The sequence below is a fragment of the Sus scrofa genome, chromosome 17, assembly GCF_000003025.6.
Source record: "Sus scrofa isolate TJ Tabasco breed Duroc chromosome 17, Sscrofa11.1, whole genome shotgun sequence".
Lineage (NCBI taxonomy): Eukaryota > Metazoa > Chordata > Mammalia > Artiodactyla > Suidae > Sus > Sus scrofa.
The window spans coordinates 45,099,083-45,114,918 of NC_010459.5; the positions used below are offsets into that span (position 1 = coordinate 45,099,083).

The 15,836-nt window shown below is 40.8% G+C and overlaps 1 protein-coding gene across 13 annotated transcripts in view; it reads right to left on the bottom strand.

Annotated features, from left to right (window-relative positions):
* Positions 1-15,836, bottom strand: part of PTPRT (protein tyrosine phosphatase, receptor type T) — a 1,163,284-nt gene that overhangs the window by 381,544 nt on the left and 765,904 nt on the right. For all 13 annotated transcript variants that reach the window (XM_021078123.1, XM_021078122.1, XM_021078115.1 and 10 more), the window contains exon 9: positions 5,479-5,588. In XM_021078123.1, coding sequence (XP_020933782.1) covers positions 5,479-5,588 — 110 coding nt within the window. The remainder of the gene's footprint in view (positions 1-5,478; positions 5,589-15,836) is intronic.

The following is a 15,836-nucleotide window of genomic DNA, read 5'->3' on the forward strand; positions in this document are numbered from 1 at the left end:
GGGTTTGATGTGGATTTATTTTTCTCTTGACTCTTTCCCAGGTGAAGCCTAGAATAGTTGACACTTTCATGTAACAAAAAGAGGACCGAAGCCCAAAGACTGAATAAGACATAATCGAAGGCATTTAAATTTGGGGCAGGGGGAAGAACTGTCCAGGGATGGGCCCAGAGGTTGTGACTTGGACTCATGGGGAAGAGAATTTAATCTTAACATACCACACGCTACTTGGACTTGCTGTGTTTAACAATTTTTACAATATCTATGTAAGCAAATAGGTTAGGGGTTCCCTGGAGAAAGAGAACTGGGAATGGCTTCCTCGACATAAGAGAGCCCATTATTTTGGCCTAAGTCATTTTATGATCTAAGTCTGGCTGTAATGCCCTTGAACATGTCTCAGTAATTAATGATCTTAAGGGAAGGGAGGGAATGCAGAAACAAGGAAGATGAAATCAAGAATCAACAGTGCAGCCTTGGGGCAGGGTCCTGGTTCCTCAAGGGATGCACATAATAATATATCCTTGAATTCTGCTGGAACCGAGGCCTCCACCCAGGGGGATGGAATGAAGATGTTGACCCTGCTGACTTCAAGCAACTAAAGCTTGGACCTCTGCCCCAATTCTATGCTGAATTCTCCTCTACTCAAGCCCCCTTATGAATATGCATGCACCGTAGCTTAAAACTTGCCCAATTTTGCTGTTGGGACATTGCTTTGGGAATGATCCTTACTTGCTGTAAGTAATAATAAAGGCTTCCTTCTCCTGCACTTTGGCTTAGTTGTGTTTATCAGCTTGATACCCATCAAGAAGTGAACAGAGTTTTCACATAATGTTCACACAGCCACAACCCTTCTTCACTCCCCTTTTTCTGGCTTTTGACTTAGCATGAGTTCAAGGTCATGCACAAAAAGGCACAGACAATCTTGGATTTCTCTTCTGTTTGTGTTGTCCGATTCTTCTTTGCCACCAAATATACTTTCTGAGATCAGAAGAGGGTGACTTGTAATTTATGGATTTCTCTCTAGAAGTTACAACCAGGACCTAATTTAAAAAATCAAATTGGTTTCATCTAATTAAATTTGGAAATTGCCTCATAAACACGTATTCTGTTATAAATGTCGTTAAAAGCAAGGTCCCCTGCTCACTGCCTGTGGCGGGTTCATCTGAGCCCATTTCTCTGCTCAGAAGAGTATACTTTCTTATCAGTTGCTGAAAGTTTCTAAAGAATAGTGTGGTCTAGAGGCAGTGCTTCTCAAACTTAATGCCCATGTGAATCACCCAGGGATCTTGTTAAAATGAAGCCTCTGATTCAGGAAGTCTGTTGGAGGTCTGCGATGCTGTACTTCTAACCAGCTCCTGGGTAATTAATGCCATTGCTGCTGGTCTGGGGACCCCACTGAGTAAGGGCTAAGACTCCTGCTCTTGAATTCAGGACTGGTGAATTGGTTGTACAACCTTGGTCTTGACACTTCACCTCTCCGAGTCTCAAATGCCTTGTTTTTATGCAATGATAAGAGCTAACATTTAACGAGGCTATTTCTAAATGCCAAAGATAGCACTGAACATATATTTATGTTTAATAATAAATACAAACAAGCTCATTAACTTAATGTACCCAAGGTTACACAGCAAGTAAGGGGTAGAGTTGGGATTCGGATGTAGGTGGCCTGACCTCAGAAGTCAACATTCTTACCTTCTGAGGCCTCACTGGCTTGTGATACACATGGTCACAGCCATGTTTATGCTCGAAAGACGAGGCCTAAGCCAACGACCTCCTTAGCTCCCTTCACGGCATCATCCAAGAATTTTGGCATATTCCCAATGGACAACCTCAACTGCTCAAACAAGTCAGACAACTTTAGACTTCTAGCTCTGGCTCTCTGCTTTAAAGCCCAAGTAGCAGCTAAGAAGCTCCTTGAAGGTGTCTCACCGCAGCTGTTTTTAATACAGTAACATCATGGGAACACCAGCATTCTAGCAACTGGCTTTTGAACATCCACAAGGCACTGGTTTCCAAGAGAAGTGAGAAGAAGGATGCATTGTCCAAATCTGGGTACACCTTCATGCCTAGAGCTCCAGATGGTGTTGCATATACGAGTCCTTATCTTGTAACAGAGTAGGACCCTATGGGGACTTCCTAAGACAGAACATTTCCCCCCACCACAACCTCCACCTGCCTCTTGTCCATAGAAAAACTTTACCCAAAGGATAAATACAGGAAGTGAAAAAATGCAGAAACAAAGGAAAACAGTCAAATAAGACAAAATAATAATCGTTTAGCCATTAAGCAAAGTCAAGGATCTTTAGGTCCTCCTCAAGGGCTATAGATAATAATCAGAGCCACAGCCTTTGAGCTCTTTTGCAGATACTGAAACCCTCACCAGGGGAAGATGTTAACTATGCAATGACCAGAGTGTAGCCATGACATAAGCTTCTCCATCTTACACGATTCTGAGAACTGGCCTCAAGGAAATGGGAATAAATTGATCCTGGAACTAAAGATTAACTGCACTTAAAACAATCAAGATGATGTTGATCAGACCACTGTGTGCTCAGTTTTAAGAGGACTGTCAGAGATGACTATGCTGTTCTGCATGTAGCCCACACTCTCTGCCTGTACACCCCCAAGACTCCCCTTTAAAAGCTCTTGTCCCCTGCTTGGCACTGAGGAGTTGCTTTTGGACATGAGTCTGTCTTCTCCCCAGGTTGCCAGTCTACTGAATAAAGCACCCTTTCCTTTCCAAGCTACACTTGTCTCTTGAGTATTAGCTTTTGATCAGAGAGCAGCTGAACCTGATTTCTGTAACACCTTCAGGGAACTATTGCTCAAAAGGGGGGGGGTAACCCATAGTTTTGTTTGCATGCTTGTTCTTTCTCCATCCGTTTCTTTCCTCGTATTATAGAATCACAATCAAGGGTTTCCTAATCCAGACTGATCCTATTAGAGCAAGCAGTATATTGCCCCTGAGGAAGAAATCTGTATAGAGATATGTCTCTACCTGCAACATGGACTAAAATCATGGTTCCCAAGTGCAAGTAGGTACAAGGATCAGAGTCTTTTCATGACAGAGTTGTTCTCAATCTAAGGCAAAATTCAAAAAAAAAAAAAAAGAAAAGAAAAGAAAGAGATTGTCATGAGTTATCCATAAAGCTACATTTACTCAATTTAAAGGATGGACTTTAATTCTGTGGTTATATCCTTTCTATGTTTTTGAAATTATGTCTTTGATATGATGTTAGTAAAAGATGGTGTGGAGTTCCCATCCTGGCTCAGTGGTTAATGAATCCAAATAGGAACCATGAGGTTGCGGGTTTGATCCCTGGCCTTGCTCAGTGGGTTAAGGATCCGGCGTTGCCGTGAGCTGCGGTGTAGGTTGCAGATGCGGCTCGTATCCCTCATTGCTGTGGCTCTGGCGTAGGCCGGCGGCTACAGCTCCAGTTGAACCCCTAGCGGGAACCTCCATATGCCACGGGAGCAGCCCAAGAAATGGCAAAAAGACAAAAAAAAAAAAAAAAAAAGATGGCAATGTACTCTGTGTTAGTTCCCGAAAACCACTTGAAATGTTACCGCCCTATGAATTCCGAAAGTCTTCAACATCTGGCACTGAGAACCATTTATATAAAACACCAAGCAACTCACCCCTCCAAGTCCTGGGTCCTCTCCCTCTGCTTTACAAAGAGCAGGTTGTAGATCTCTGACTCACTGGTGTGTAAGTGAGGGTGTGTGATCTCAGCCTGCGCTTTACAAAGGACAGCAGCATGTAGGTTTAAACGACTGGGTTCTGTTTCAGCTGTGTTTCCAGTCCCTGCCTTCCCTGACAAGTGTTTGAATGTGCCCCCAGCAAGGTCTAATAGTATGGGTACCTACCCTCGTTTCAGCTCCCTCTCCAGGAAGGATGCTTTTCCCAAGCCCGTGGTCCAAGATGGGGATATAAGACAGCTCTGCTTTTGGGAAATGCTAGATGAAGTGAGATAGGTTGTTTTCTCCAGCACCCTGTACAGGATAGACAGTTTTCTCCTTCCTCAGAGAGCTCTGAGGTCCACTCTGGTCTCTCCAGAGAATTTCTGTGTCCATCAGATTCATCTTATTTCTCCCTCATCAACATTCCTTGATGTTCCTCCCGAGAGCTCATCCTCCCTTGTGGGGATATTCTCACCCAAGCTCACTCTCAACAGGTGTAGCTTCTTGCATGAGCACACAGTGTCCTAAGTCCTTCCATGAGCCTTTCGTGGGCACTTCAGCCTGGGATGCTTGCCACCTCCCCACCCCCAGACTCCTTAGAGAAATCCTGAAGCAGTGATTACCCACTCCCACTTTACAGGTGAGGAAACTGAGGCTTAAAGAGAGGAAGGACCTGCCAAAAGTCACTCACTTGAGATAGTGGTAGAGCTTCTAGGATACATCCTTCTAGCTTCGATCTCCATGCCCTTCCCTCTGCAAGTTGTGCTTTTCTTTTTCTTTCGGTTTTGTTTTTTTTTTTTTTTTTTTTTTTTTTTGTCTTTTTAGGACCACACCCATGGCATATGGAGGTTCCCAGGCTAGGGATCGAATCAGAGCTATAGCTGCCAGCCTATACCACAGCCACAGCAATGTGACTTACACCACAGTGCATGGCAAATTCGGATCCTCAACCCACTGAGCAAGGCCAGGGATCAAACCTGTGTCCTCATGGATGCTAGTCATATTTGTTTCTGCCAAGCCACGATGGGAACTCCATGGCTGTGCTTTTCCATTATACCTTGTAGCACAATCTCATGGTGTATCAAAACATAAGGGGTGGGAAGAGGGTTAATCTTGTCCATATTCCAACAGCAGCATTTCATGCTATCAGCCTGTTGAAATTTTTCCATTTGCTTTTGTTCTGCATGGACTTCTATACGATCTGTTCTGATTTGAAAGTTTTCAGGGAAGCCATATTGTGTTGGCTTATTGGGTGTATTCTTGTCCACCTCTGATGAAGACCCTGCAACTCCTGGGAGGAGGGCTTTCAACACCACCACCTGGGTGGTAATACAACATGCCTTGGCCGCAGAGCAATGTTACACCGCAAGAATCATGTACCCGCAGGTAAGAGAATGACACTGGGACCCTTTGGGAAGCCCAGGGGCTGATACAAATACAATGAGCATCACCTGAGTGTTGTGATTTCCCAGAAGAGCTGCAACTACTGCTTGCCGGGCCTCAGTCTTCTCACCTGTGTCAGGATGGTCTGACTCCTGTAGCCCTGACACCTTTGCCAAAGAGATCAAAAACCACTTCAAGGCATGGCAGGACCAATGTTCTTTGTCACTGGGGCTACTGAGACAGCTCAGTTGATGCCGTTGTGGTTTCTTCCTACCACATTATCAGAAACCTCTGGTAAGCTGTGTCTCACTCACCTTTGTGCTCTCAGTGGAGCCCTGCCCATGGTAGTTATTTGCCAATTTCAAGCTGAACTGAATAACACCAAGCCAAATGATACAGCCAAAGGGGCCTCCTTACCTCATAGAGAGTGATGACCCCGTTGGTCTCATTGGGAGGCTTCCACTGGATGTAGATCTTCTCTTCGAAGGGCCCCCCTTGGATGGATTCTAGAGGAACAGCTCCTGGAACTAGAGGAGGAAAAAACGTCAGGACTTGAAGTCACTTTTCATCTCACTTCCCCAGACTCACGGACCTAGAATAGGAGTCAGCAAAATTATCCCGTAAAGAGTCAGAAAGTAAATATGCTAGGCTTTGCGGGCCATAGAGTCCCTGTTGCAACAACTCAACAGTGGGAACTGCAGCAAAAAAAAAAAAAAAAAATTAGCCACAGACAATTCACAAACAAATGGGCATGGTTGTGTCCCCAAAATACTTTATTTCTAAAACCAGGCAATGGGTTGGAGTGGACACATGCGGCCATAATTTGCTAAGCTTTTTCCTGGAAGGTCAATGGCTTTTCATCTGCAGACCGAGCCAGTCTGTTCTGGAACTCAACCTGACCAGGGTAAAGAGGACACCTGTAGGCCCCAGCTCTGCCAGCAGATGGGATTCAGGAATTAGACTGAGTTCCCATTGTGGTTTAGAACCTGACTAGTATCCATGAGAATGTGGGTTCAATCCCTGGCCTCGCTCAATGGGTTAAGGATCAGGCGTTGGTGCAAGCTGTGGCATAGGCCGCAGATGCAGCTCGGATCTGGTGTTGTTGTGGCTGTGGTGTAGGCTGGCAGCTGCAGCTTCAATTCAACCCCTAACTTGGGAACTTCCACTTGCCATATGCCCTAAAAAGAAAAAAGAAATCAGACCCTCGTCTTAGGATTTGTATTTGAGGAATGCAACGTGAACTTCAATATCATTTTCCTAAACCTGTCAAGTTTTCTCCAACCACAGGCAGTGCTCCCATAATTGCCTAATCCCCAAATCACCAGGAACTTTGTGCCTTGAAACCTCAGTCTAATTAGAAGGCTCCAAGAAGGCATCTAGTTTGTCTTGCTGCTGAGTTTCCAATGCCTGCCACACAGTACATGCATAATAACCATTTGCTGGTTGGATGAATAGGTGAATCAATGACCTATGCCAGCATTTTGCCCTAATGAGCAAAACCTTTCTGGGGCTGTTGCTGTCCCCAGACCAGACTTCCTGCCAGCATCCTCCTGCTGGATTATACCATCATTATGAAAGTCTGGAAGATGCTGAACCATAAAATAATGATTCCTCAAGCTCCCAGACATAACCCTCTAGAGGATCCTGAGTTCATGTAAATCATTACTGAATCTATTTCTATTTTGGCATTATAAAAGCAGGTATTTTTATGAAGCACTTGCTCTTTGATCAGAATTTTACATACATTATTTCATTTAGGCCACAAAACATCTCTGCCCAATATGTATTATCTCCTTTGTGCTGAGAAGAGAACGGAGGCTAAGAGAATTAAATAACTTGCTCAAGGTCATATGGCTCTTAAGTTGTAAAGAGAGAATTGAACACCTGTCTCTGAGCTTCAAAGCATATACTCTTAATCATCATGTTATGCCTCTCTAGATATAGCCATGGCCATATGTTGCAATCAGTTCCCTATTGTTAAATTAAAATATATTTAGTTTTTCTCATTATAGACATGATCCATGGAGTTTGTTGAATATTAAGAACCTCCAAAAAAGCCTTTTTTAAAAAGAAAAGAACAAAATCACTCATAGTCCCTGTAACTGGAGATATTTTTCCAGTATTTTTAGGCCTATGGATACACATATTTAAAAAAAAAATTAAGCTCCTACTGTGCATAGTGTGTTATGACCTTATTTTATTGCTAAACAAATCACAGTTTAAAAAAAAAAAAAGTCCTTAAATGTTCTTTGGGGCCATGCATTTTAATGGCTGCTTAGAGCAGGATATGTCCCATTATAGTCACCAATTCTTTATTATTGGGCATTAAAGTTGGTTTGAATTCTTTATGATTATAAGTAACACTGTAATGACCATTCTCTTGTTGTTGTTGTTTTTTATTTATTTTTTATTTTTTTGGTGTGCCAGCAGCATGTGGAAATTCCCAGGCCAGGGATCAAACCCACACCATGGTAGCAACACAGGCAACTACAGTGACAATGCCAGATCCCTAACCTGCTGTGCTACAAGAGAATTCCAATTCTTATAAGTAAGTATTCGCATGCAACTCTGAAAATGAATTTATTGGGCCAAAATAGATGGAATAGTTTATCTTTAAGGCTTTTGACACATATTACCAGACTGCCTTCCAGAAAGTTTGCACCATTCTGCATGCTGGGTTTCCCAAATAGAAGACTTTGCCAATTCCCAATCCATGCCAACAATGACGATTTAAAGGATTAAAAGCATGTATGTGCAACTTTTTCAGAATATTAGAGAGTGTGGCTTTGTTTTTCAGCTGAATTGGCCATTTGTGCCGATTCTTTTATGAACACGCTCTCTACACACTGTGCTCATTTATTTTCCTGTATAGCCCTTCATTTCTGTCCATCATTGCCTTAGGGCCTATAATCTGTTTTAAGGAATTACGCTTTTTTTGCATAGGTCACAATTATTTCGGTCAGTTTTTCATTCGCTTTTTAAATCTCTCAGGTATGGAGAAGAAGGTTCTTCGCTTTTTGGGGGGCTGCGCTGTGGCATATGGAGTTCCCTGGGCCAGGGGTTAGATCTGAGCCAGAGTTGCAACCTTCACTGCAGCTGCAGCAATGTCGGATCGTTTCACCCACTGCGCTGAGCTGGGGATGGAACCTGTGTCCTGGTGTCACCAAGAAGGACGCTATGAGGCCTTCCCAGAGTGGACCTCTCACTCATGTCCTCCTTTTTATCTACAGAAAAACTTTAGTCAAAGAGTCAATTTAATCAGAGAGGTAAGAAAATACAGCGAAAAAAGAAAACAGTCAAGCAAGACAGAATAATAACAGTTTAGCCATTCAACAAAGTCAAGGACTTTTAGTTAGTCCTTCTACAAGGACTATAGATAATATTCTGAGCCATGTCCTTGGAACTGTTTTGCAGGTGCTGAAGCCCCCACTGGCATGAAGAGGTCAACTCTATGCTGCCCACAAGTACATAGACCCCAGACTAGTTGGAACCAGAAGATTGCTGACCCTGACACCAAATGACCTCACCACCTACCAATCAGGAAAATGTCCATAGGCTGATCACGCCCTGCTCCTCAAATGCTATAAGACTCCTCACTACCCTCTCCAAATGGGACAGTCCTTGAGGCACTAGCCTGCTATAGTCCCCTCTTTGCCTGGCAATTAAAGCTACTTTTTTTCTGTTTCCTCCAACTCCTATCTCCATGTTTCTGTGTTCCTGTTTGGTGTCATTATACAGAGTCAGCTGATATTTCAGCAACACTGGTGCTGTAGAGACTCCACCCACCCAGCTGCACAGTGGGAACTCCTGGAGAGGGTTCTAAATATTCAGATCTCTTATTGCTTTTCCTTATCCAGTCATCTTTTCTACAAGTATTTACTGAATATTTAATATGACCAGTGGATGGTGAGGGACACTAGAGATGTACCAATGACAAAGAAAGAGTCAAAGCTTGTATTCTTGGAAGGGGCACCTCCATTAAATAATTACAATCATGATTAATTTTTTTAAGTTGTAATCAGGACTTTGAGGGATAGACCCAAGGGGGTGGAAGAATTATAACTAGCAGAGAACATCTTGTTTGGCAACTCAGGATAATACATGGAAAGTAAATTAGGGTCGATGGATGAGTAGAAGCTACTAGGACAGGCACAGGGAGGGCGGGTATTGGGAGTATGGTGAATGGCTTTGTAGGGGAAAAAGTGGAAGGAGAAAAGCCATCCTAGAGAGTTGGTAGCTTGGACCAGGGTGATGGTGGTATATAAGGGAGGGAGGCTGCATGGAAGATTTGGGGTGCTAGTGATTTGGTAATGATGGGGGGAAGAGATGTGTCAAGGAAGACCCCAGCTCTTCTATTTTATACAAACGGGGTGGATCAGAGGGTTATTTGTAGAAAGGGAGCCTTAGAGGGTGACTACTTTTGAAAAGGAAGCTGGCAAGCTCAGTTCTGTCCTATTTCATTGGAAGTGTATGGAGAACACCCAGGGGGCAACACTGAATAGCAGCTGGATATACAAGGAGAAGGGTGGTGACAAGGCAGGTAATGTTCAGAAATTGAAACCATGGGCAGGAAATAGATCTTACAGCAAGATATCAGAGGAGAACACAAGTAGCAAGTCTAGCACCACAGCAAGAAGAGCTGTAATCTTAACAAGGAAAACAAAACAAAAAAAACCTTAGAAACTGGAAAGCAGCATTCAGGGAGATGATGGAAAACCCTGGAAGGTGAGCTGTCATCAAAGCAGCCAAAAGAGGATCAAAAAGGCATTGGTAGTGACAGATGTGGCTATTGGGTAAGATGCAATCTTAACTTTTCCCATTGAAGGTCATGTCTTCAAGGTTACTTGAGCTGAGTTCTCCCTCAACAATTGAGGGGGAACGTTGATGTCATAAGCCATCCCCTAGTGGGTGAAAAGAGTGGAAGGTGAGGGATTGCACTGAGACAGGTAAACCTTTGGGCTGCGAAGGGGAGGGGAATACAAGAAGGAATGAGAATGAGACATAGAGCCAAAGAAGTTCCCCCTCCCAAAGACAAGACAGGTTATGGCACAACCAAAGACAACATCCAATATTAACATTAGGTTGAAGAAGGGTGGGAAAGAGAGAGGAAATAACTGACACTGGTAAGGTCCTGAAAAAGGCAGGAGCAGCGGTGTGTGAGCAGAAAGCATCTTTCTGTGGGATAAGAGAAGAGGAAGAAAATAGGCAGGTGATTTGGAGAGGTTGTTGTTTTTTTTTTCTCCCTTCTTTCTTTCCTTCCTTCCCTTCTTTCTTTCCTTCCCACCTGCTCTCCCATCATTCTTTGTCTCTTTTTCTTTTTTCCCTTTCTTTTTCATTCTTTTTCTCTCTTTCTTCCTTCCTTCCCTTCTTCCTTCCTTCCTTTTCTTTCTTGCCACACCCATGGCACATGGAAGTTCCAGGATAGGGATTGAATCTGAGCCACAACTGCAACTTACACTGCAACTGCGACAATGCCAGACCCTTTAACCCACTGCTCAGGGCCAGAGTTGGAACCTGAAGCCTCCACAGGAACCCAAGCCACTGCAGTCAGATTCTTAATTCACTGCACCACAGCAGGAAATCCTCAAGCCTCCATTTTCTTGAGAAGAAAGTGAAACCATCTACCAAGAGTGTCCTGGAGGAGGGGCTTCATTGGGAATTCAGAGAAGCTTTAAGAGGTGAGTGAAAAGTGAGCTTAACAGAGGGATACCCATGCTGCTCACTAAGAAGCATCCCATCCGATGCAGGCTGTGACTGGGAAGCTCAAGCTAGGATCACCACCTGGACTCCTCTTTTATACCAGTTCAGAGTGAATTATCTTTTTCACCCCTTACTAGATGAACAGTCACCTGTATTTTCTTTTTCCTTTTACACTTTATTCCCGTCTTTCTCTTTTTAAACCTAACCCTTTAATCCATCTGGGATGCATTTTATGTATTGTACAAAGTAGAAATCTAATTGGAGTTCTTTACAATATTCTTAGGACAATAAATTGACCAGTCAAAACTTGCCCCAGTGATTTAAAATGACATTTTATTATCACATTAAATTATTTTATATTCCAGCATATGCTGTTGGCTTTCTGCTCTATTTCATTGAGTCATAGTGTCTACTCCAACAGTATCTCTCTGTTGTGTTGATATAACATGTTTTAATATTCAACAGAACAGGGCTTTCTCAAACATCATCATTCTTTTGCAAAGTTTTCTGGGCTATCATTACCCATGTATTCTCCCAGAAGAATACTGAAATAATTTTTAAGACTTCAAAAATGACCCATCGGAATTTTAATTTCAGTTGCATTCTTCACTTTCCTGGGGGGCAAATGACACCTTTTTATAATGAGTCCTCTTACCTGTAAAATTACATTAATCCTCATTGATTAATGTTTCTGTTTATGTCCCCTATTTTTAAATTGTTTTTTTTTTTTCATTTCTTACAAACTATTCCAAGGACTTAATTACTTTGGTTCATATTATTTTTGCATTATGTTAAAAATGTGCTCTTAGAAAGCATGTGAGACACAATTATCTGTAACAAATTTATATTTAAATAATTAGTATGAAATGAGCACACATGTACCCACCATCCATCCAAAGAAACAAAACATCACTGTACCATTAAAGCAGCCTATGTGCCTCCCACTCTTGCCTCTTTCTCTCCTCCCCATCAAAAAAAAAAATGCATATATTCCTGAATTTTACGTTAATCATTCTCTTTATTTTTATATGGAATTATAAATATACACACCTGTACCAAGACAAAATATCATTTAGTTTTTCCTGGTTCTCTTTAGACATACGTAAAGCTGAGTGTTTGTATTGCAGATTTGCATTTGTCACTCAACAGTGTTTGTTTTTCTTTTTCTTTTTTTTTTTCCCCTTTTTACAGCCCCACCCATGGCATATGGAAGTTCCCAGACAGAGGTTGAACCTGAGCTGCAGCTGAGGCCTACGCCACAGCCACAGCAACTCAGGATCGGAGCTGTATCTGCAACCTATGTTGCAGCTTGTGGCAACACTGGATCTTAAACCCAGGGATGGAACCTGCATCCTCTCAGATACTCTGTTGGGTTCTTAACCTGCTGAGCCACAATGGGAGTCAACACTGTTTTGAGATTCATGCATATTGATGTGTGTAGTTTCTTTCATTCATCTAAATTTTATTCATATAATCTTTTTTATTTTCTGCATTTCTTATTTATTACTTTAAGTGGACATTATGACTACTTCCCAGTGAAGTTATCTTTGAACACTGCTCCTATCAGTAGTTTTGTACATTTGGTTGAAAATATACAGGACTATACCAAGGCATACCTAGAAATAGGACAGACAGACGAAGGGAAATCCTGTCTTCAGCTTTCCTGAGTGTTGCCCAATGGTTCTCCAAAGTGGGGAGGACCCTGTGAGGTTCCTGGGCACAAGCTTTTTCTGTGTCCCCCATTTCTTGGTTTTTGGAAATAAGCTTCAGCCTCCATGACCATCCCTGAGTCCCAAAGGGCAGGTTCAAACAGGTGCTAATCAGGGAAGGGAGAGGATGCTGAGACCAGGGAGGAGCAGTCAAGAGACAATAGTGCAGCCTTGGGGCAGGGTCCTGGTTTCTCTCCAAGGAATATATATAATAATCTGTTTGAGCCCCAACAAATGTAAGCCAGAGAGAAGGACAACCATAACTAGTCCTGGGGCCACTAAACACAAGCCTTGAAGAAGAATACAAGACTGCATCCACCTTATCTGTGGCCCTATTTTTCATTCCAAAATTATAAAACCACCTCCTAATGGGGAGGCATAGTGTTTAGGACATTAACCTGCTGTTGGCTTCTTTGCCTGGCAAAGCAATAAAGACATATATATATATATATATTATTCACCGCTGGACAGAGACCAAGTTCTGGCACCCGTAGCAGCAATTTATAGTCCCGCCAACAATGTTCTGAAAGCTCCTATTTCTCTATATCCTTACAAACACTAGGTGTTATCAGGTTTTTATATTCCAGACCATCTGGTAACTGTGAAATGATAAGTCATTGAGATTTTTATTTGCTTTTGTCTATTTTCTAAAGAGGCTGAACATCTTTTAGTGGTTTTTTTTTTTTTTTTTTGGACATTATTGTTTTTTTCTTATTGATTTGTAGAGGTTGTTTGTATGTCTTTGTTATTGATCCTTTTATTGCTTATGTGTGTTACAAAAATCTTCTCTTGGTTTTTGTCTTCCTTATCCCTTTATGTTAACTGACTTCTGGATCAAGATCAGTTCTTACTTTGATTAAGAAATTAAGTCAAATTTATCAGAATTTTTCTTTCTTTATATGGAGTAAGACATATTTACTAACTTGATGATCATCATTTTACAATGTCTATCAAATCATCATGTTCTACATCTTAAATATATACAATTTTACTTATCAATTATACTTCTACAAAGTTGGGGTCGGGGAAACAAAGACTTAGAGCAGATGCTCTTGGTGTTCACTGCCCATTTATTGATGCTTATTGAAAAACACTTGCTATGCTACCTGAAGGCTGTGGAAACAAATTTGGTCTCCATACAGGACAAGCAAAAAGTGCCACAGTTGTTGTCCCCAAAACATCCTTTAAGTAATGAAAGGAAGTTAATGTATGAATACCCCAGTCTTCTCACCACTTGGTTGGGTTAACTCTGAGATATGTTCTATTAATGTTTCTCAAACTACCCTAAATAGTAATGAAAGGAAGTTAATGTATGAATACCCCAGTCTTCTCACCACTTGGTTGGGTTAACTCTGAGATATGTTCTATTAATGTTTCTCAAACTACCCTAAATAGTAATGAAAGGAAGTTAATGTATGAATACCCCAGTCTTCTCACCACTTGGTTGGGTTAACTCTGAGATATGTTCTATTAATGTTTCTCAAACTACCCTAAATAGTAATGAAAGGAAGTTAATGTATGAATACCCCAGTCTTCTCACCACTTGGTTGGGTTAACTCTGAGATATGTTCTATTAATGTTTCTCAAACTACCCTAAATACTGAAACTTGAGTTGTTGTTATCATCACTACTATTATGAACTTTCTTAATATTATTTTCAACCCATTGTGGATCTATACTATCATACAATTTTTAAAAAGAACTAATAAAACAGTAAAATCAAAAAGTAAAAGTTATGAGTTCCCCAGTGTTCTAGTGGTTAAGACTTCACGCTTTCATGGCTGCAGTCCAGGTTCACTCCCTGGTCTGACACATTAAGCTGCACATCAAGGCACTGCATGCTATGGCAAAACAAACAAACAAACAAACAAAAAAAAACAAAAAACAAACAGTAAAAGTGAAACTTAAAACCATAGAAAATGTAAGCTCCTCTTTTTCAAACACTTACTCTCTATTTCTGTAATCATCTTGTCACAGACCAAAAAGAGTTCCTGAGTCAGTGCTGGCCCCTGCATGGGTGGTTTTATTGATAACTCACATTTTATTAGCTTCCTACCCTTCCCTGATTCACTTCTCACTATCTACTAGCGTGTCCTGGACTAACTCCTAAATAAACTACTTGCATTTGAATACTTACCTCAGAATCAGATAAACCCAAACAAAAACAGTAAGTCCAAACAAAAGATTCTTATTTAAGACATATTTTTTCTACTCTGAAGCCATAAGAATATTTTCTTAAATTTTTACTGGTTGTAAAGTCATGCCTTTTATAAAATGTCTTCAACTCATCTATAATTGTGTTTTCATGTATGGTGTGAGGTAGGGATCTAATTTTAATTCTTCTTCCCTATCCTAGCACCACTTAGTGAAAAGCTATTTTTTCTTTACTTAATTGGCCTGCCGTTTGCCCCCTTTGCCTTCCATTCTATTTCAACATATGTATGGGTCTATTTCTGCTTCTCTATATTATTTTTCAATTGTTGAATTAGAATATTCCTGTATCAAAAACACACTTTTTTTTGGTCATGTCCACAGCATGTGGAAGTTCCTGGGCTAGGGATCAAACCTGTGCCACAGCAGTGACAATGCTAGATCGTTAACCACTACACCACTAGGAAATTCCCCATACCTTCTTAATTAACAAAGATTTGTAAGTCTTGATAGGTGGTAGAGCAAGGCCTTCAACCATGTACTTCATATTCAGGACTGTCTTACTATTCTTGCCTCTACTCTTTGCATATATGTTTTAGGACTAGGTTGTAAATTTTCAAAAAAAAAAAAAAAGGTCTGATCTTTGTATTGGACTTGCATGAATTATAGATCAATTGGGAGACCATTTATGTCTTTATATATAAATTGGGTTTTCTTCTCCATAAGTATGTTTATGTCTTATGTAGTTCTTCTTTAATGTTCTTTAGTGCTTTAAACATTTATATATACTATATATCTTGAAGTCTTTTTGTTAGGCTTATTCCTAAACCCATATATTTTTATTATAATCATAAATAAAATCTTTAAAAATACCCCATACTCTTTAGGTAAATAGAAATGCAACTGATTTTTTTTAATGTTGACTTCTTTGACAAACATGTTATATTCTACCATTAATTCTAATAATTTGTGTGTAAATTTCTTTGTTATCTATATAAATAACCATAGCATCTGCAGTTAATAATAGTTTTTTTATTTTCTAATCTTTTAACTCTTTATTTAATTTTCTTGTCTTTCACCAGAGCCACCAATACAGCATTTAGTGGGGATAATGAGAAGCATCTGTGTGTTTTCCAACTTTAAAGAAAATGATTTTATTATTTCATCCTTGAGTATGGCATATATAGGCTTCTTATAGTTACCCTTTATCAGGAT